This window comes from Protopterus annectens, chromosome 2.part0 (assembly GCF_019279795.1).
Source record: "Protopterus annectens isolate FY-2018-M chromosome 2.part0, PAN1.0, whole genome shotgun sequence".
Lineage (NCBI taxonomy): Eukaryota > Metazoa > Chordata > Ceratodontiformes > Protopteridae > Protopterus > Protopterus annectens.
Genome location: NC_056728.1, coordinates 1,671,342,610 through 1,671,363,983, shown reverse-complemented (window position 1 = coordinate 1,671,363,983; position 21,374 = coordinate 1,671,342,610). Strand labels below are relative to the sequence as shown.

At 41.9% G+C, this 21,374-nt stretch overlaps 1 protein-coding gene across 1 annotated transcript in view; it reads left to right on the top strand.

Moving 5' to 3' along the window:
• VPS13D (vacuolar protein sorting 13 homolog D) overlaps window positions 1-21,374 on the top strand; it is a 3,321,573-nt gene that overhangs the window by 3,193,446 nt on the left and 106,753 nt on the right. The window contains exon 62 of the mRNA XM_044060428.1: window positions 17,938-18,034. Within this exon, the coding sequence (XP_043916363.1) occupies window positions 17,938-18,034 (97 nt within the window). The remainder of the gene's footprint in view (window positions 1-17,937; window positions 18,035-21,374) is intronic.

The following is a 21,374-nucleotide window of genomic DNA, read 5'->3' as shown; positions in this document are numbered from 1 at the left end:
AGTCTTCAACTACTTGGGATGGAGAGGCATCTGGTGTTGTGGAATGTTCTTTGTACCTGGGGTAAGTAAGGTTGATATAGAAGACCAGACTTTCTGGGGGTTGGTTTTATGTTTGAGTTGAAGGTAGGAGTAGTGTGATTGCTTATATTTGTTCAATAACTTTTTCTCATGCTTGTGGAGTTGTCTGAAATAAATGAAATTTACCTCACTTTTATTTTGCTTCCAGGCATCCCAGGCTATGTCCCTTTGTTTCATAAGGTTTATGCATGCTTTGGTTAGCCATGGAGTAGTATTTATTCTCTTTTTTTTTTTCACACACAGCCAGAAGGCATCAGCATATTTAGTTTTAAGTAGATCATTGAATTTGTCTTTACTGAAATTAGTTATGTTTTGGACAGATTGTAGTGTGTGTTTTTTGGGTTGGTGTGTGTTGGCTGTAATGGCAAATTTGGGGAGATGGTCACTAAAGAAATTAGAAAATGGAGGAAAAAAAAAAAAAAATTGGCTGATCCAGTCTATCCAGATTGGTGTGATTAGTAAAGTCTTAAGTTTTATTGTACCTAGTTTGGTTTGAGAAACATAGAAACATATAGGTTGATAGAGGATGAGAGATGAGTCAGTCAGATGGGACAGTTTGCCAGTCTATGTTTACATCAGGATGATAGATAGTCTCATGTTTGATTGTTTGGACAGGATAGACAGTTAGGTATATATATAGTATATTTTGTATTATATATTATGCAGACTATAGACATTTGGATGTTGTTTTGTTAAAGTTTGTGGTAGGATATAGCAGGGCTAATCCTCTGTCTTTCTTTTGAGATCTGTCTAATCTAGATATGGAAGAAATTAGGAGGTGTTACTTCAGAGTCCTGAGTTTAACCAGGTTTCTCCTGGTACAGCGTGTATGTCTTGGTTTTTGGCTTTTGCAGGCATGTAGTGGGATATTTTTTTGCATAGAACCTGAGGAGTCTGAGCATTGTTATATGTTATTGAGTACAACGTAATAATTGGTAAAAATATTTGAAAAGTTACAGTGTTTAGATGGGTAACAGGTGATGGAGGTTTTTGATGTCCAATAATTATTAATAAGGAGGTTAGACAGGTTAAAAGAAACATTGCTATCTGTGAGGGGCAGTGAAAAATGTTAATGTTAATTAGTGATGAAAGAAAGTATTGTGTAATGAAATAAAACAGTACAGTAGAAGAGAAAGGAAGCAATAGATATAATAGATATAGTACTTTTAAGGGCAAATTTTCTGGAAACTGGGTGGAGGAAAGCAATTAATGGAAGGGGCTATGTTATTGGTGTTTTAAGACTGTGGATGGAGTCCTTAAAGTATAAAAGTAGGAGTGGTGGGGGTGGGTGGGAACTTGGTGTATGGTAGGGGAATGAAGTGGGCTGACCCACAATAGAGAGGTGTGCAGCCAAGAAAAACAATCTGTAGAGAACCTTACAGGTAAGTTTTGAATATTTAGAGCCAGAAAGTCGAGTTTCAATAAGAGCGGCAGTACCAGAATGAGCGATAGTGTTAAAATCAGAGAATTATGAAGAGTCGCTGTAGCTAAGTATTTCTAAAAGTAATCCTTAGAATCAGTGTAAAGTCAGCACTGAGGGCAGTACCTGGAATTCTTTACCCCAGTGTAACCAGTAGAGCCAAAGAGGGATTTCCCTAGCACTTCAAGTTGGCTAAGGAAGTTGAGGGATGTTCTCTAGCTGTGTGCAAGTTACAAAGCAGTCCAGTGCAGACAAAAATAGTTAATAGTTCTATCCATGAAAAACACTACTTTGGATTAGTTATAGATTACTTTTCAGACTCCATAGAGCACAACAGTGTTACTAAATGAGTAGTCTATTTTGTCTAGACTCTGTTCTGCCTGAAATGCTGCAATGCCTTTTTAAAATAAGTAGTAATGGCTAATCACGTTTTCTGGGAGGTTAGGCTGAGGGTCTGGACAGCCTCACCATGAAGTGGACAAAAGTTGTGCCCAGATCCTTTACTGTTGCACAGGTTAGGGTTTATAGAGGATGTTATTTTTACCATGAGCTGTCAGGAAGAGGAAACACGTGGTCAGAGAAATATCGGCACAGGAGTATGTACAGAGACTAGCAGGGGGAGATAGATAGAAGGAATAAGTGTGAGGAGAAAGCACAATTGGTACTTCAGTGAATAGAGGGTGAAAGCTGATGTCAGAAACCAACAGAAAAACCAAGGAGAACAGTTAGTGCACAAGATACTTTTTTGCTTACCATCTTTGGGAGTTGGTCATAAACTGTGATGGTTGCTGTCTTTGAGATTGCTTCTATAGTGGAAGAAGTCCTGTCTGATCCCATCTTAGGTGATCCTTTATTAGAATGAAACTAGACCTCCCAGTCATTCCTACCTACATAGATAGGACAGGAAGTCATAAATGTCATTGTCTGGACAAGGATGCAATGGAGGATCCCAGTTTGGACCCTTCAGCACCTTTTAGGCATGACGGCCACAATGATGTTCATGGAGCCATTTCCTTGCATAGGTATGCTGGTGTTGGAGATGATAGTGAGTTGTCAGTAGGTGGCAGTGCCACCACACAATTAGCTTCATAGGTGTGTATTAGGCTAATGACCCTAGAGCCTTTACAAGCCTAGCCATAGAATTGCCCTGGCTTTGTCCTGCCCGTTGTTAGTTCCCAGTGCCTCTTTCGAGCAGAGCCACTGGAGTGATCCCCGGGGTGAACTTTCTATTTCCCATCCACTCATCAAGATTTCTGTTGAAAAGGGTCAGTGAGCTGCCCTGCTTGACATGTATGGGTAGTCTATTCCATAGCATGGGCAGTCTCTGAGTTATGAACCTGACCCTCCAGCATGTTCTGTTGATTGTGGTAATGAGGTTGAGGTCTCTGCAGCATGTGGTGTGGAGGGATTGGGTTTTCTTTAGATGTAGCATTTCTAACAGAGCTGGGTCAGACATGGCTTTGTAAGTCAAGCAGAGATCGCCTCTTAGTAGGCACTATGAGACCGAGAAAAGCTGGAGTTTTGAGTGTTTGAGGCCTAAGATCCTCTTTGTGAGGTACTTTTGTGGCGCCTCCAGTTGTTGCAGATGTCTAGTGAGGTACATGCCAAATGGGGCATTATACTTGATGATTGGTCTAATGAGAGGAGAGTAGAGAGAGAGATGATAACCTCTTTCTTCCTGGATGCAAAACCTTTGGTAAAGAGATGCGCCACATAGAAGGACTTCCTTACCACAGTGGCAATGTGGTGGTCGAAGGAGAGGTTACTGTCAACCTGTGTCCCCAGATCTCTATAACACCTTCAATGTTTAGTGGACTGCTTATCTTGTGTTAATTTGTGGGAACTGAGTTTTTCCCAAAGGGGATGACACATTTTTGGCATTGTCAGTGAAGCCTTTCTGAAGAATGTCTGCATCACTTTGGAAGTTAATAATGGCTCCCATCTTGCAATTGTCTGCGAACTTGGTCAGCCAGAGTCCCCCTGTGTTGGCCTGGACTTCTGAGAAGTAGGTGCCAAACAGGAGAGGACCCAGGACCGATCCTTGTGAGACTCCATTCATGACTGGTTGGAAGACTGACTTGGAGTCTGTTACTTTCACACTGTGGGATCTCTCTGTGAGCCAATTTGCAACCCATCTAGTGATATAGGAGTTGATGCCTAGTTTGGTGAGTCTATCTATAATTCCTGAGTGGGGAATGGTATCAAAGGCCTTGGCTAGACTGAGGTAGGCTGTATGAACCACCTTGCCCTTATCCACAGCTCTGGTGACTGACTCAAAGAAGTTCACCAGGTTGAGCTGCCATGATCTGCCCTTCACAGAACCAAACTGCGTTGTGTCCAGAGTTTGGAGATTCCCTGTATCCTTATTAATTAGGTTAATGATGATGCGCACCATAGCCTTGCATATCAGACTCGTCAGGCTGATGGGGCGATAGTTCCCAGGGTCTGTAGTCACTCTCCCTTTATGGAGAGGGATGACTGTAACACTGCACAATTCGGAAGGGACAAAGCCTGAAGTGAGGATGTGATTGAACAGGGCACACAGGTGTGGTGCCAGTTCACTTTGTAATTCATGTAAAACACAGCCAGGAGTATCGTTTAGTCCAATGGAAGCTGTATTTTTGGCCTTGGACAGTGCAGCTTTAACCTGTGCAGCAGTAATGCTGGCTGCCTGGCATTCTTCTGGTATTGTGATTCGTCCTTTTGGAGGGGGGGGTTAAAGTTGGCACTAAATCTGTCGGCCAGTATGTTAGCAATAGCTGTTGGCTCAGTACAGGAGGTACCATTGTGCAGTAACTCAGAGCATATCTGGGTATTTCCGTGGAGATTCTTGACATAGCTGTAAAAGGCCTTGTGGTTGTCTTTAATATCATCTGCAATTCTGCCTTCATAGCTAGCTTTAGATGATTTTATGAGGGATCTCAACTTTTTGTTGAGGCCAATGAGGGAGTTTTTCCAGTCTTGGGACTTCACCTTTTTTTGCAACAGCTTCTTCCTTCTTTTGTAGTGTTTGTTAATGGCTGGGGACCACCAGATTGGCTTTCTTTTTTTGGAGGAGAGCATCTTGGTTCTGTTGGGTATGGCTAGTTCCATGCATTTATGCATGTGTTCGTACAGTGCATTGGTGTATGATTCAGTAGTCGTGCCAACTATTCTCCATTTGCCTGAGAAGTTTCTGACAGCGTATGGTTCAGTGATGGGATAGGGAGCTCACCTCAGTTGCTCCATGGTTAAGGGGCAGTTGTCCCACAAAAAAGCAGATTCCATGTTATCAACTTGGAATTGTGTGCCACCTTCCTGGCCCTAAAAGACCTTGGAAGGGAAGCTGATAATGAGGTTCCTCATAATTCAGTGTGAAATCCAATGCCCATTGTTGTGCCTAAATAAGTAATTGAGCACAAGATTGTACCCCCCCCTTAAACAAGGTAGCGTATACCTGACAGTGATCCTTAGATGGAGGCATCACTCTTGTAGTAGCTCGTAACCCTGAAAACAACGTTAGGCGTTGTACCCAAACAAACGGGACACGAGTTCATACCCATTTTGCAGAAATGTGGTGCATGTTTGGCAATGATCCTTTGACAAAGGACCTGTGTTGCCAGATATTTATCTTTGGAGTCTGTAGTGGTGGGCCATTCCCATTATTTTGAGAGTCAGCCTTCCCTTGCAGGTGAACCCCACTTGTAAGTACTGATAGTGTACACTTTGTTAGTGGGTTGTAGAGCTCTCTTGGTTGTTTGGGGTGCTCCATGTGTGCAATTTAGACTTAAGCGTAGTGTTTCTGACCCTTCTGAAATTGAAACCAGGCCCTCTCCTGCTCGCGTTAGACACCCTGCAAGTGGTTTGCTGTGTCATCGAACAGTGAGATGTATACCTTTTATCCCTGTGCAGAGAGGTGGTATAGGCTGCAAGTGGTTTGATATGTCATCGAACAGTGAGATGTATACCTGTTATCCCTGTGCAGAGAGGTGGTATAGGCTTAGCACTAGACCACCAATCAGGACTTCAAACTGACACCATTTCTCATTTTGGAGGGAAATGACTCCAGTGGTGGATTTCCTTATCAGCTGCTCCAACCTTCTGGAGCTGAAGATCTGAGAATCCTTACAACTCTGGGAACACCAATGAGACTAATTTGTTCTCCACATGAGAGAATGGAGTTCTCCTCTATTTTGCTGAATGTTTTAGGCATGGGGAGTCAGCTGATGCTTTCTCTCTTTGCTGTGGCAGGCATGGACGATGTCTGTACAACTGCTAACAGTTTTTTTCTAATTCTGTGTCTTGTACAAAATATGCAGAAAAATTATCAGAACTCATATTTGTTTCCACATTTTAGGCAAGAAGGATGTGGCTTTGGACTTTCAAATGCCTGGCAGTGCAGGAGGCTTTCACAACAAAGCTTCAGTTTCTCAGGCAAAGATGGACTTTTTAGCTAATTCCAGAAACACACACCAGGGAGTCCTAAATCATGGTAAGAAGGTTTATTAAAACATAACATATGGTTGAAACAAAAAAAAAATCCTGTTCATTCAGTCCATCTAATCTGACATCTGGATCCTTGAGCCACATTTTGGATCCAATTTGGCAATTTTAATCCTCCAGCCTCAAGCCTCTTTAAGAAATTCCCCTCCTATAATTTACTTCTCACTCTAGCTACCCCCGATCATGTTTGCCAACCTCATGACGAAGTGTGATTACTACCAGCTTGAGTGCTCCACTTCATTTCTAAGATTATTAATAGATTTTTGTGGTAGAAAGTTATGTATAATCGTTGCAGTGTTGTCATTAGCCTTGAAGTGCAGTTAATCTTGTTTTTTATAATCTTTCTGAAATATTAATAACCCCTTTGTCATTTTCTTTCCCTGTAATGTATTATTTTATTGTGTAATACGTAGATAATATATTGGTAATTAAATTAGTCTTAGTCTTTAGTTTTTCTGCCGTATAGTATTGCTGGTCTGTTAGACATTGCTTTCAGTGTTTGATAAGAAATGTGCTGTGTTTCCATGGAATTTTTTTCAGAGTTAGAAGTACCTTGTTGGTTCGATTGTTAACATGCATTTTGTGATTTGCTCTTTACCTCTTCTATACCCTTAGCGTGCTGGGTTTCAGTATGGTTACATTGGCATTTCAATATTTGAAATGTTATCGGTTAACTGTTTTTCCTGGTTTATTTACTATGGAAAAACAGATGAGCTTTCAGAAATGCTCTATCCACCACAAGATATGCATGACTTGTGTGTGGTATGCTTAGTAGTTGCTAACCTGTCTGCAACTTGTGATATGTGGTCTGCTTTTAGAGCCAGAGCCTTGGCAGACAGGAGAAAGAAAGAAATTAAGGGTCTCCTGCTACTGGATCCAGAAGTAACAAACTGAAAAAAGGCTTTGGATAAGCCATTGAAAACCAAAGAATCCGATCAAAAAAGAGGCCTCACGATTAATCAGCTCTGACTTTGGCTGCTAAACTTCCAAGGCTGGAGGAACACAGAGCTCGGACCCCTTTGTGCACTCATCCTCTTGATCCAGAGCTCATGGATCCCATCTGTATTCATGTCTCTCCACAAAACTTTTGGGGACACTGGAGCGTCCTGTTTCCAGATCTTCTAAAGCTTTTACTGTCTGATCCTTCATGTCCTATAGGAGAATTTCGGAGGCAGATTTGGATTGGTTGATGAAGTTTCTCAAGATGCAAATTGGGATGGGAGTCATTCTATCACCCTTAGTTCCAAATGTGATTGGATCTGGCCAAATCCCTTTGTTATTGCCCCTTCATTGGTCCACTGTTTGGCTCCAGTTAGTTTAGAAGCATTTCTCTTGCCAGATCATATGGCCCTGGGTTCAACCTTTCACTTGTCTTCTACTGCAGAAGAATTTATTCAACTCACTCAATGCCAGCTTCCTCTAAATTGTTTATGGCTGGGATCCGAGGATTTGGGTTGGCAGCTTTGGCCCCATTAGCTAGACCATTAACCCTGGCTCCATTAGCAGTGTCAGGGTCATCAGCTTTTGACTCCTAGGTTCCGATTTCCACATTGGAGCCAGCCACATTCCCAGGTCTAGGAATTACTTCAATGGTGGCATCTGCTCCTCCAGTGCAAGGACTGGATCCATCAGTCAGTGGGATCTCTTTGGATCTGACAGAGTTTGGCTTGGCCTTCCAGGTTTTAGGAAGGATAATTTCTTCTCCTTACTGATGGAATCCACAAATTCTGACAGTCATGGTTCTACCTCTTGATCCCTTTTATCTGTCTTCTTAAAATCCACTGGTCAGAGTCATTTCCTTGGCCCGAGACTAGCACTCAGAAGCAGACAACATCCTCTCTGGACTCAGGCGACACGTCTCTTGAGCTACCAAGAAAGATGATGTTATGATGTGTAAAATGAAACACCTAGACTCACAATCAGAGTCCTGTACTCCCAACACTGACTCAGACAAAAGAGTTCCCCAGTCCCCTCTAGAAGATGCCTGTTTTGGTGAAAATTTAAAGTTAATGCTGCAGAGACTATCTTGTCTCATAGAACCACCCTCTCAGGGCGTGGAGGTATTGTTGGAAGCATATGGGATGACATAGTCTACATCCAGTATAGTCCCTCTTTCTGACAAGTTAATAGAATTAACAGTCAGGAGGTCGTGGTAGGAACTCGACACCAGTGAGGCGGTTCCCTGCAAACCTGATTAAATTGTCTGCCACCTGAAACAATAACAACACTGGGACAAATCACATACAGTAGACTCCATCATAGTGTTGGCAGCTAATAAAAGAGAACTTCCCAAATATTTTACTTCTGTTCATCCCCCTAATAAAGAATCTAGAGCAATGGGCAGACTCAAGAAGCAGGAGGATGCATTGGAAACCTTCACACTCCACGCTTTGAATTACACCACTGAGATGATAGGTTTCAGAGAGATTTGTCTCATCAGGCATTATCTACTCTGAAGAACCCACTTATGATGGAGTCAGAGAAGCAACTTGAGACTGCCTTGACTTCCATGTTCACCATGACGAAAATCTTCATGCAGCTAATGCATTAAACATGGTGGATGGAGCAACCAGGCAGCCAGAGCAGGCATAGCCATAAGGCATCATGCTTTACTGCACCTTTTTGTACAATTTCAAAGCGTGCTTTATGAATGTTCATTTTGATGGCTCATCCTTGTTTGGCCCATCACTGAAAGAAAAGTTGCAAAAGAAAGAGCAAGATGGTAAGACTCTTTCTGCTGCAAGAGTCCTCTTCAAGACCCCCAAATGATCTTATAGTAAGAATAAAAAAGTCTGAATGTCAAATTAACTCACCTTCAGACAGGGTTGGACATGGCAGATGTGACCTGTTCATTGGACACAGGCCCAGAGGCTGAGGAGGTCCGCAGAATCAGGGATACTGCTGGCCTTTCTCTGATAGGAGTCCTGAGAATACCTGAAGGTCTGCCCGGCTGCTCCACTCTGGATGCATTCAGTGGTCTTTCCTTTTTCCAGACTCATGGTATGCCATCACTCGAGACAAATGGATAAGGGGGATAATATCTAGAGTCTACTCCATTCCATTCCATTTTTGGACCCCCCCCCCAATCTCATTACCCATTGCTGGATGTTGCACCCAACCCAGCGTGTCGAATTAAGAGTGGTTTCTTCTCTACTGGCCAAAAGAGTCATCCAGAAAGTCTCACCAGATTAGGTCAGTATTTTATTCATTATTTTTTGGGGTTCCCAAGAAAACCAAGGACCTTGGGCCCATTGTGGACCTCAGTCTTCTGAACACATTTGTGAGAAAGACCCAGTTCAGAATGGTTTCGTTACAGTCATTTCTACTCTACCCCAGGGAGAATGAAGGGATGTGCTCAGTGGATCTTCAGGAAGCTTACTTCCATCTAAAGATGATGGAGTCCAGGAGATTTCTCACTCTTCTGTTATAGGAACCAGTTATTACCAATCCACAGGGCTGCCATTTGGTCACACCACAGCCCTCGGAGTGTTCACCAAATGTATTTCCAATGTATCAGCTCACCTATGACTTCAGGGATACAAGGTCTTTCCTTACTTGGTCAGCTGGCTGTCCCCTTAATGGCATCTGTCAAACAAGCCAGGGATTATCTTCTTTGTCTTTGCAAATCCCTGAGCTTATCAGTTTATATTACCAACTCAAGTCTAATTCCTTCTCAGACTTTAGTTTTCCTGGGGTGTCAGCTGGATTCTAGTCTCTAAATTGTCTCTCTTTCAAAGAACAGAATTCAGACTGTACATTCCACAGTCAGACATCTGTTATGCAGCCCTGATTCTCAGAGTTTTAGGTTTAATGGCAGAACTCTCCTGATTTCACATGACAGTATTACAGTGACAACTTCAAGCTCAGTAGTTGCAGAGTCTTCATCCTCTTTCCAACAAAGTTATCATTAGATGCAGAGGGCACTCTTCTGTGGTGGTTATACTCCCCTTTATTTAAGTGGGCAGGAAATTTCAGACCCCAGTACCAGTAGTGACAGTAACTATGGATGCATCTTCTCTTGGGTGAAGGTGGGGGCATTACGAATGGAGAATGGTTCAAGATCTATGGATGGGTCATGAGATCAATCTTCACATAAATGTCTGAGTTGAGGGCTGTTTTCCTAGTGTTTCAGGCTCTTCAGGACTTTCTTCCTCAAGACGTGATCTCCATCCAAATAGACAAAATGACTGTAGTTTGATACATCAACAGGCAAATGAAACTTGATCATTCTCCTTATTTCTGGAGGCTATGAGGGTCTGGCAATGGGTGATACCCTTTCACCACTTTTTCTGATAACAACACACATCCTGGGAATTCTCAGTTGTCTGGCATACCGGCTCAGCAGAGAGTTCTCCTCACATCTTCCGAATAGCCCCTCAGTGTGATGACAGCCAGGAAGATTTTCAGTCACCTGGACACTCCTTTCTGCGAACTGTTTGATATCCCTCTCAATACCAAATGCAGCAGTTATTTTACCTTGATCACCTCTGTGGGACATCCTCCAAGGGAAGCTGTATCTCAACAATAGCTCCCTGGGCTTCTTTATGCATTTCCTTCTCTTCCCCTGATATCCAGATTTCTGCAGAAAGCTCTCAGCTGCAAGACAACAGTCATCCTCATAGCCCCCTTTGGTTCAAACAAATTTAGTTTTCCCTTCTAAGGCTGTATTTGCAAGCACTTCCTTGGCTCTTGGATCTCTGTCTATATCTGGTCTCTCTCCCCTCCAGGGAGCCTTACCTGGACCTTCACAGTTTGAAACTAACCAATTGACTTCTCCAATTCCAGTTTGACTAAAGAGCATGTACTTCTTAAGTAGGTGGATAGGATTCAGACAGCTTCTCAAAAACCCTCCACCAGAAAGATCTGTTGCAGCAAATGGAAAAGTTCATTTCTTAGGCTTGTCCACAAAACATTGATCCCTTCTCAGCCCCTGTTGCAGACATCTTATGCTTTCTTTCCTCTCTTTTTGACTCAGGTTGATGTTTATCATTATCAAGGTCAAGCTGGCAGCCATTTCCAGTTTTCAATTTGGCTTCTAAAAGCATTCACTAGCTTCATGTAAACTATTCAAGGCCTTTCTCAATGGCATATTTTTATTGAGGTCACCAGTTAGAGATCCAGTTCCTCCATGAGACCTAAATTTTGTGCTGGAGGCTCTCATTAAACCACCCTTCGAACCAGCTTCTTCAGCAGAGCTCACATATCTTTCATGGAAAACAGTCTTTTTAGTAGCTATTACTTCTGCAAGAAGAATTTCAGAACTCCACGTTCTACCCTACTTACTCAATTTGCCAGGTCTATATTATTTAAATGAAGATTTCTAATTTTGAATACCATATGGCCGACACCATATGGTCGAAGTTAGAAAACTTTGAATACGGGGGGGGGGTCACCTAAGATGTTAAAGCAGGGGGGCAAGCCCCCATACACCCCCCGCTCTTTAAATATACCAACTCCGAGATCGCACTACAGTGCAGTAAAGGGAAGTCTTTCCTTTACCACATTATAGTGCGGTCTCGGAGTTGTTATATTTAAAGAACAGGGGATGCAGTGGGGCTTGCCCCCCAGCCTACAACCCTTAGTTTAGGGTTTAGTCTTTTTTTTTTACGAATTCGAAGTTTTCTAACTTCGACCATATGGTATTTGAAGTTAGAAATCTTCGTTTAAATAATATAGACCACAATTTTCCATAAAGACAGTTTCCTTATGGACAAATCCTTCCTTTGTGCCTATAGTAGCTTCAGAATCAAATATTTCTCAACCCATTCTCTTACCAGTAAGTTTCCTCATTATGAGAACAAAGGAGAATATGTACTGTATAGCTTGGATTTACTTAGACAGTTATGTGTCTGTCTTCCCAGATCAGACTCATTCAGGAAGGATAAACTTTTCACTTTGTTTGCCCACAAGATGGGTGAGAAACTCTTTAAGGTTTTACTCTCTAGATGGTTGTCAGTCTGCATCTCATTTGTTTATATCTTTCACAACAAACTGCTTTCCATCAAGCCAAAAGCTCATTCCATGAGAGCCATGGCAACATCTACAGCCTTCTTCAGAAACTCTTCATTAGAAAAATTTCAGAGGCTGACACTTTGTCTTCTATGCATGCCTTTATCAAGCATTATAAGCTGGACTGTGCCAGCAGGGATAGAGCATCCTTTGGTGCTACCATCCTGAAGGATCTGCTGCCATGATATCACCCAGGGTAACCATAGCTTGAGATTCTGACCCACATATTGGATTAGACAGCCTAAATTAATAGGAGTGATAGCTCCTTTCATTCCAGTCTGTTCAATACAACAGCCCATTCACTTTTTTCATTCCATATTATTAAGATCTGAAAGTTCCCTGGAAAAACTTTTAAGGTCCATGGCTACTCAGATTAATTGACTCTAGGTCCTAAGGTCTCAAACAAGCTCTGAGGTATCTAAGGAGAAGGGTGCATTATGGGAGTGGAATTGCATAAAGGGCTTGAGCCTGGAGTACTAAAACTGCCGAGTTGGATCTGGCATGTGGTTTGAGGACCAACATGTTGTATTGAATGGACTGGAATGAAAAGCTCTATTATTATGGTAGGTCCATAACTTTCATTTTTCACATATTATAGTGCTTTATCAAGTTTTTAGTATCAGGACCAAAAGCACTATTTAATAAGTAGTTACATCTTATTGATGTTAAAAGGCAAAGGGAGGAGGAAAGGGAACCAAAAACCTTTGTATGAAAAAACCAGGTCATGAATCAAGACCTCTCCTGCCACCTGGCCACCCCCACTTTTCGCTTTCTGCTTTCACTGGAAGTGGTAGTATTTTAGAATGGTCGGCTAAGAACCCTTATTAATTCCCCAGAAGATTGTAGATCTCCAGTTTTTTGCATTTCCTGAATTAATGGAGCAAATTCTTCAGGTTGTCTAAAACATCGAACTCTGAAAGCTTCATGTAATTAGATAGCCCTGATTCAAAGGGCTTTAGTGAAAGTTGTTAACCAGATAGCATTATACAGTCCAAAGTACCTCTTTGACATGAGGAAATTAGTACATTCAGACAGCAGTTGCAGGATCTGCTAGATAAAGCAGGACAACATGAATTGGTTTTGATAATGGGTGACTTGAATGTACATATCGTGACAGAACAGGATATGAGGACTGCCTGGGTCCACATAGGTGGAGCAGTAGGAATAAAGGAGGAGAAGCTATTCTAGATCTCTGTCTGGCAAATGGCTTGATATCAGCCAACGTATGGTTCAGAAAGCGAGACAGTCACAAGATCACATACAAGAGTAGTCAACATGCAACTCAGGTAGACTTCCTCCTAGTAAGGAAAAGGCACTGGGGTAGAATCCATGATTGCAAAGTCATCCCCAGTGAAACAGTCGGCCCACATCATAAACCACTAGTTGCTACAATCAGCTGCAAGCAGTGGTCAGAGAAGGCTCTAAGGTCAATAGAGACCAGGCTAAAGACCTGGAAGTTGACTGGAGAGAAAGTACAACAGTTCAAGGAATTACTCAGGGCTCTAGCACCCCAAGAAGAGGAGGAAATAGGTGGAGATGAGGAAGAATGGCAGCACCTAAAAACAGGATGTGTTAGGACTACAGAAAAGATATGTGGCTGGGCCATGTATGGAAATAATGTACATAAGGAAAGCTGGTGGTGAAATGCAGAAGTCCAGAAAGTCATCAAAAGAAAGAAAGAAAGTGCAGGAAATAATGGGAGATAGAAAAGACTGACCAGGCTAGGAAGGACTACTGGTTGGCTAACAAAGAAGCTAGGAAAGAAGTTGCAATAGCAAAGAATAGGGCATCAGAGGCACTCTACCAACTTCTGGAAAGTGACTGAGTAATGGACACAAAGAAACTATATCAGGTTGCAAGGCAAAGACAGAAAGATAAAGAAGATAGTCATACACCCTTCATAAGGGATGCTAGCAACAACCTGCTCACCAGTCCAGAGGACATCAAAGGCAGATGAAAGGAATATTTCCAGCAACTTCTGAATGAAGAAAACCCCACAAAAGCTGTACTGCCCAGAAATAGCCTACAATAAGAGAAGAGGAGGGAGCCCACCCTAGAAGAAGTAAGAACATCACTAAGGAAGATGAAGTCAGGGAAAGCATCAGGCTCAGATGACGTCGCAGCAGATATAGTAAAGATGCTGGGTGAGATAGGGGAGAAATGGCTCCTGAGGGTACTAATAGCAGTGTGGAGAGAAAGGCATATCCCAGATGACTGGAGAATAAGCATACTCATGTCAGGGTACAAGAACAAAGGGGACATCCACAACTGTGGGCAGTACAGAGGCATCAAATCCCTATCATATTGCATGAAAGTTCTGAAGAGGGTGATTGATAAACAGATACGCAAAGTGGAAGAATGTAAGATGGGAGATTAGCAGTTTGGATTCAGATCAGGATGCAGCACAACTGACCAGATGTTTGTACTGAAACAGATACTTGAGAAGAAGCTAGAGATGGGGAGAGAATCTAACTGGGCATTCCTAGATTTGGAGAAAGCATATGACAAGGTCCCACGAAAGCTGATCTGGGCAATACTGCGGTGGTTTGAAGTCCCAGAAATATTGGTAGAATTAGTGCAGGCTATGTACAAGGTCCCATTGACTCAAGTACAATCAGTGTTCGGCCTCACAGAGGAGTTCCCAGTGGGAGTATGTGTACATCAGGGTTCAGCTCTGTGGTCCACTGCAGTTCGTACTGATGATGGACTACATTAGCAGACAGGTCCGAGGGGACGGATCAACAAAGCTGCTGTATGCAGATGATGTGGCAGTACAGGCAGACTCTGAGCTAGAACTTCAGCAAAGGATAGGAGACTGGAATGCAAATCTGAAGGCTCATGGGATGAAACTAAGCACAGATAAAACGGTGATAATGGCAGCAAATTGGGGAAATCAGAAGAAGCTGAGACTAGAGATAGAAGGGAACATAGTCAAACAGGTAAACAGCATCAAGTATCTGGGATGGGTAGTTGAGGAGAAGGGTAGTCTGAATGAAGAGGTCAAAGCTAGGATCAGAGGAGCTGCAGCCAACTGGCATAGAGTATCAGTTGTAGTCTATGACAGAAGAATGCCAAAGAAGCTGAAAAGTAAGGTGTACAAGACAGTGGTGTGACCAGTATTACTGTATGGTACAGAAACCTGGGCAGCAAAGGCAGAACAGTTGAAGAAGCTAGAAGTGATGGAAATGAAGTGCCTGAGAAAGGTGGTAGGATGTACACTGTGGGACAGACGAAGAAATGAGGACATAAGATCAGAAGCCAAAGTAGCTCCAATTGCAGAAAAGATCAAAGAGAACAGATTACAGTGGTGTGAGCACGTGTAGAAAAGTAGAAGACAATCTGGTGAGGAAGATTTGGAACAGACAGGAAGAAGGTAAGAGGAAGTGAGGATGTCCAGAAAAGAGGTGGATGGGTTGTGTGAAAGAAAATCTGCGACAGCCAGGCATGAGTGTTGAAGAAGGCAGGAGTGTGGCACTGAATCGAGAGAGTTGACGACAGTTAACACAATACCTCGACCCCCGTGTGGAAAAAATGGGAAAGGGGGGGCTATATATATATATATATATATATATATATATGTGTGTGTGTGTCTTTTCTGTTTTTGTTTCTGTACTGGTTGTGCTTACTGAGCACTTGACTATCAGCATGAGTAGCATTGTAGACTGTCTCATGATGTGATATTTCCCATTTGAATGCAAGAATGCCTCTGAGTATGGTAGCAAGAGAAAGTTCAGAACTGTGCTGAGCTGGGGAGATTAGAAGAGGAAATAACATTGTATTGCTGAAGGCTTCTGTAGAAATCAGATTTATACCCATGTTCATTAATATTATGATACTTTTTTTACACACAAACCTGATGAAGTATTTATTTGGTACGGAAGTGATCTTCATTAAAAGTGTTTCAGTTTATAAGTATTAATATTTATTCTGATAGATGCCTAGTGGTAGATCTTTTTGTTAGTTAATTAGTCATTTTGTTAGTGAGTTAGTTTCTTAATTAATAAAGTTTGGATTAGTGGGTTAGCCTTAATAAGCTGTTCTCATATTATATATTTTAATTTGTCTGTAGCTTTTTAGTTTCAGTTCTAAGGTAGCACAGTCTCAGTTTACACAATGGTGTTAAGGGCAAAGGGGACTTGGTTAAAGAAATTAATTTAATGCTTTTATTGCTCTTAACAGAACCATCCTCTGTAACCACTCCCTTCCTCCAAATAACCTGATTATATATAAATAAGGAATGCTTTTGGTGTTTTTCATTGTACTCAACCAGGATCGCTTGTTTGTGTGCTTCAATAAAGGATATTCCATTTTTAGCTCTGCTGTGGACTGCCTATTTTTTCTATTTGATTATTTTGTAGTATGTATTTTACAGTTAGATTTTTATTAGTGAACTAGGTGCATAACATAATTCAAGGAGTGAAATTCACACCCTCCACACTGCGAAGTTACTTCTTTGTTTCTTTTTCTTATATGATAGTCACTTATCTCTTAAATTTGCTTTAAATGTATGCATCCCTTAATCCCAGTGAAGGCACGCTGTGCACATGCAAATGATGCTCTCAGGAGTACAGCAGTTTAAGATTTTTAAAAACACCTGAGAGCAAGGTTACAGTAAGACTGTACCTGAGAGTTCCACCTACCACACGGGGCCTTTTTTTACATTAGCTAGTATGGCTAGCATTGTAATACATGCCTGCCATTCACTGTATGTGTTTAACTGTACTGTATGATCAGCACTCATTCGTTTCTACCATTCTGTTGTAGAGCTGCTGGAGTTTTGTTAGGTTTTAGTCCTGTTAGTCCCTTGGTGCCAAGAATCAAGGACTTTGATCTTATTGATACTATATATATATATATATATATATATATATATATATATATTTTCCTTACAGAAGTTCTGGCAGTTCTTTTGTTCATATAAATCTGTATCTGAAGCTGTATCTTTTGTTTTTAAAGATTGCTTTTAACTTAGTGCTCTGACTCTCCAACCAACTCTGTCTCAAAATAATAGGCTGTATTAAAAATGTAACATTTAGAAAAGCACTGCTCCCCCCTCCACTATCCACCCATATCTTTCAGTTTTCTTTGTTAAATTCTGGTGTCGCCTGATTTTTTTAAATGTATATTGTGCTCCCATTCCTGCCTCCCAAGTCAGATTTTGAGCCCTGTATTATGTATCCCCAGTACAAGTAAAGAGCCATCAGGAGGAATTGTCACCCAGGCAGTTGTGGTGATTTATGCATGGCATCCTGGCAATGAGGGAGTATAATATAGGTCCTAAGCCCTCTCTTGGGTGTGGGACATGTGACATTGGGCCGTTATACTCTCCCCTATACGAATGTGTGCTCCCATGCACCTGCAGTGAGGTTGCTGCCATCATATACAGCTTAGAGAACAAAGACCTGTTCCAAGGCTGTCATTGGATCACCACCACCCCGTTAGAGGGAAATGCAACATTGGATGCTGCATGTTTTCCCCCATCCCCCCCCAGGATAGGCACGTCCAACCCCAACACACACACACACCAGGTCCAACTGACACCCAAGCTGCTAATTGAACCTGAGTCAGTTGGGGTCATAATCAGAGCTTTAGTTTCTATGCCACTGGAGCTGGGAGGAGTATCCTGATATTTTGTCTGCTTTCTGAAGGCCAGCAATAAATAAGGTAAGATAAATTTAAGCGAATAAAATACAGTGTTGTATCAAAATAGAGTGGTCCATCAAACTTTAGGCTCCTACATTTTGTCATTGCTGTTTGCTCCAAGCATTTGTAAGCTCCTTTTGTTGCAGTAATTGTATATTTTAACAGTGCTTATTAAGAGGCAATTTCATACTTGTTAGAGAAAGTATTGTATGATTTAGTCTTGTAATGCGGTACTTTCAACGTGTTTAATTTTGGTTTTGTATATTCAGTTGTATTTGACGTGAAATACTCTCTAATCTCCACAGCATTTAATGATTACTGCCAGGAAATTCACAGTGCATATAGAGGAAAAGCTGCTGATGAAGCTGATCAGTTTCTTTGGATATGGACAGCCAGAATCAGGTACAGCACACCACAGTTATAAAATAGCATGCTGAAGGTGCAAATTGTATCCATTTTGTAGCATAGTTGTTGTTTCAGACTTCTGAATTGTGCTCCTCGGGTATAATTTCATGTAGAGTTTAAGCATCTTGTGTAAATATTTGGTGTACTTGTACTTCTCTCTCCCCTAGTATTCATGTTTCCAGTAGTTGTCATGCTTTGTTGCCAGTCACATCATTTTTTAAACACCTTTATTGAATTATCACTTGTGACATATGCACATTTACATTTATAGAAAAGTAATCAAACTGTACTAACAAGTTAAAATTAACAAATGTTATGCTTCACATATATTGCTATATATCATATAACTTAAGCAACATTTACTCCTTAAAAAACTTCTCCAAAGCCAACTTCATGCTACTGAAGTCAGAAGTGACAAACTTCACAACACCCACTCAGACGGGATCTGGAAGTTCGACTGCAGAATCCTACACTAAGGCACTGTACAAGCATATGCACTCGTGCATGAATCGTGCCATCCCAAATAGAACCAAGATGCTCCTCTCCAAAAAAAGGAAGCCAATCTGGTGGTCCCCTGCTATAAACAAACTATACAACAGAAGGAAGAAACTGTTGCAGAAAAGAGGAAAATCCCAGGATGCAAAAAACTCCCTCAGCAGCCTCAGTAAGAAGCTGAGATCCCTCATAAAATCCTCAAAAGCTAGTTACAAAAATGAAATTGCCAAAGATTCCAAAGACAACCACAAGGCATTCTATAGTTATGTCAAGAATCTAAATAGCAATGCTCAGAGCTGCTCTGAGCTACAACAGAATGGCATTAAATATACTGATCCCAAGGATATTGCCAATATCCTGGCAGATCGATTTAGTGCCAACTTCACCCCCCTCTCACCCCCTAAAGGGCCCATCTCATTGCCAAAAGATTGCGAAATTCTGATAATCACGGCCACACAGGTAGACACCGCACTCTCCAAAGCTAAGAATACAGCATCCATGGGACCAGATGACATCCCAGGCTGTGTACTACATGAACTACAAAATGAACTGGTACCTCACCCAAGTGTCATGTTTAATCATAGCCTCACCTCAGGCTTCGTGCCCACTGAGTGGCGCACAGCTACAGTTATCCCGCTCCGCAAGGGAGGATCCGCCTTGGATCCCGGGAGTTACCGTCCCATCAGTCTGACAAGCCTGATCTGCAAGGGCATGGAACGCATTATCATGGAACTTATAAACAAAGACATTGGCAACCTTCAAACACTGGACCCCACCCAGTTTGGGTTTGTGAAGGGACGATCTTGTCTCCCGAATCTGATTGACTTCTTTGAATCAGTCTCCAGAGCTGTGGACGAGGGTAAGGTGGTCCACATAGCCTATCTGGACCTTGCCAAGGCCTACGACACCATCCCCCACTCTGGAATCATAGATAAACTTATTAAGCTAGGCATAAATCCCTACGTCACTCGATGGGTTGCCAACTGGCTTACTGACAGAACCCAGACTGTAAAAGTAGCAGACTCCAAATCCATCTCCAGACAAGTGACAAGTGGAGTACCTCTGGGTTCAGTCCTGGGACCACTCTTGTTTGGCATCTACTTCTCTGAAGTACAGGCCAACTCTAAGGGGATCTAGCTAACAAAGTTTGCAGATGACTGCAAACTGGGAGCCATTATTGAATCCCCAAATGATGTGGATATTCTACAAAAAGGCCTTACAGAAACAGATGCCTGGTGCCAGAGCCATGGGCTCAAGCTTAATGCCAAGAAATGTATAGTTATCCCCGTTGGAAAAAAAACGTACCCATGCATTACCACATAGGTGGCAGGACGCTAAACATCGAAAGTGTGATGAGAGATTTGGGGACACAGGTGGACAATGGTCTCACTTTCGATAACCACATCGCCACAACAGTCAGGAAATCCTTCTATGTGGCACACCTAATCACTAAGGGCTTTTCATCCAGAAAAAAGGAGGTCACTGTCCCACTGTACTCATCCCTCATTAGACCCATTATAGAGTATAATGCCCAGTTTGGTATGTACCTCACAAGACATCTGCAACAGCTGGAAAGGCCACAGAAATACCTCACTTAAAGAATCACAGGCCTAAAGCAGATACCATATGCTGACCGTCTAAAAAAACTCCAGCTATACTATGTGACATATCGTCTGCTCAGAGGCGATCTCTGCTTAACATACAAGGCCATGTCAAACCCTGAGCTGTTAGACATGCTCCACTTAAAGAAATCCCAATCCCTCAGAGCCACACGCTCCAGGGATCTAAACCTTTGTCATCACAATGAACAAAACATGCTGGAGGGATAGGTTACTGACCCAGAGACTCCCCATACTCTGGAATAGACTGCCCGTACATGTCAAGCAGAGCGCCTAATTGGCCCTCTTCAAAAGGAACCTTGATGATTGGATGGGAGATAGCAAATTCACCCTGGGGATCATGTCAGTCGCCCTGCTAGACAGGGACCCAGAGAAGTAAATATTGTGGGAAGAAATATCCAGGGAATTGTGAATTGTTATGGCTAGGCTTGCATAGGCCCTAGGGCCGATAGCCTAGTACCAACCTATGAACCTATAAAGTATGCAGTTCCTGCCCCTTTTTTAAAACAAGAAACATCTTTACTAAACCATCACTTACAACATAAGTAATTATACATTTATATAAATGAAAACAAACCACACCAAACCAATCCTAGTTGCAAGCTTTTTGCATCACAAACTATACTGACACACTCCCAGTTGCAAACAATATATATCACTTTTAATCTACTCAATCATTTTCAGTCAAACATTACATAAATCATTTAAGTTCTACCTTCTTTTAAACCTCATTCCTCCCCTGTATGTATTGTTCCCACAATTCTATTTTGTCCTATGTAGTTTGCTCCTACCTTTTTCTAAAGATCTCAGTTCCAGTTGTTTTATCTCTGTTACTATATTCACTACTTCTAACATAGTTGGTTTAGCTTTTGATTTCCATTTTCTAGTAATTGCTTTTTTGGCAGCCATCATAATTAGAGACAGCAAGGCCTTACCATGTCTAGGCAGTTACGATTCTTTGTCATAGCTCAGAAAAATCATCTCCCTTGTCACACTAATCCACCCACCCACCATCTCCGACAGGGCATCCCACAGGGAATTGTTAAAGTCTGCCAACTCACTGCACTCACAGGGAATGTATTCCCAATTACCTCATTCTTCCCCATCACACTTTCATTGTTTGCTATCTACCAGAGGAAAAATTCTCTGGAGTCTACTTGGGGTATAAAAATACCTATGTAAACATTTCCAAGCAAAAATCCTAAATCTTCTAGATTTTGTTG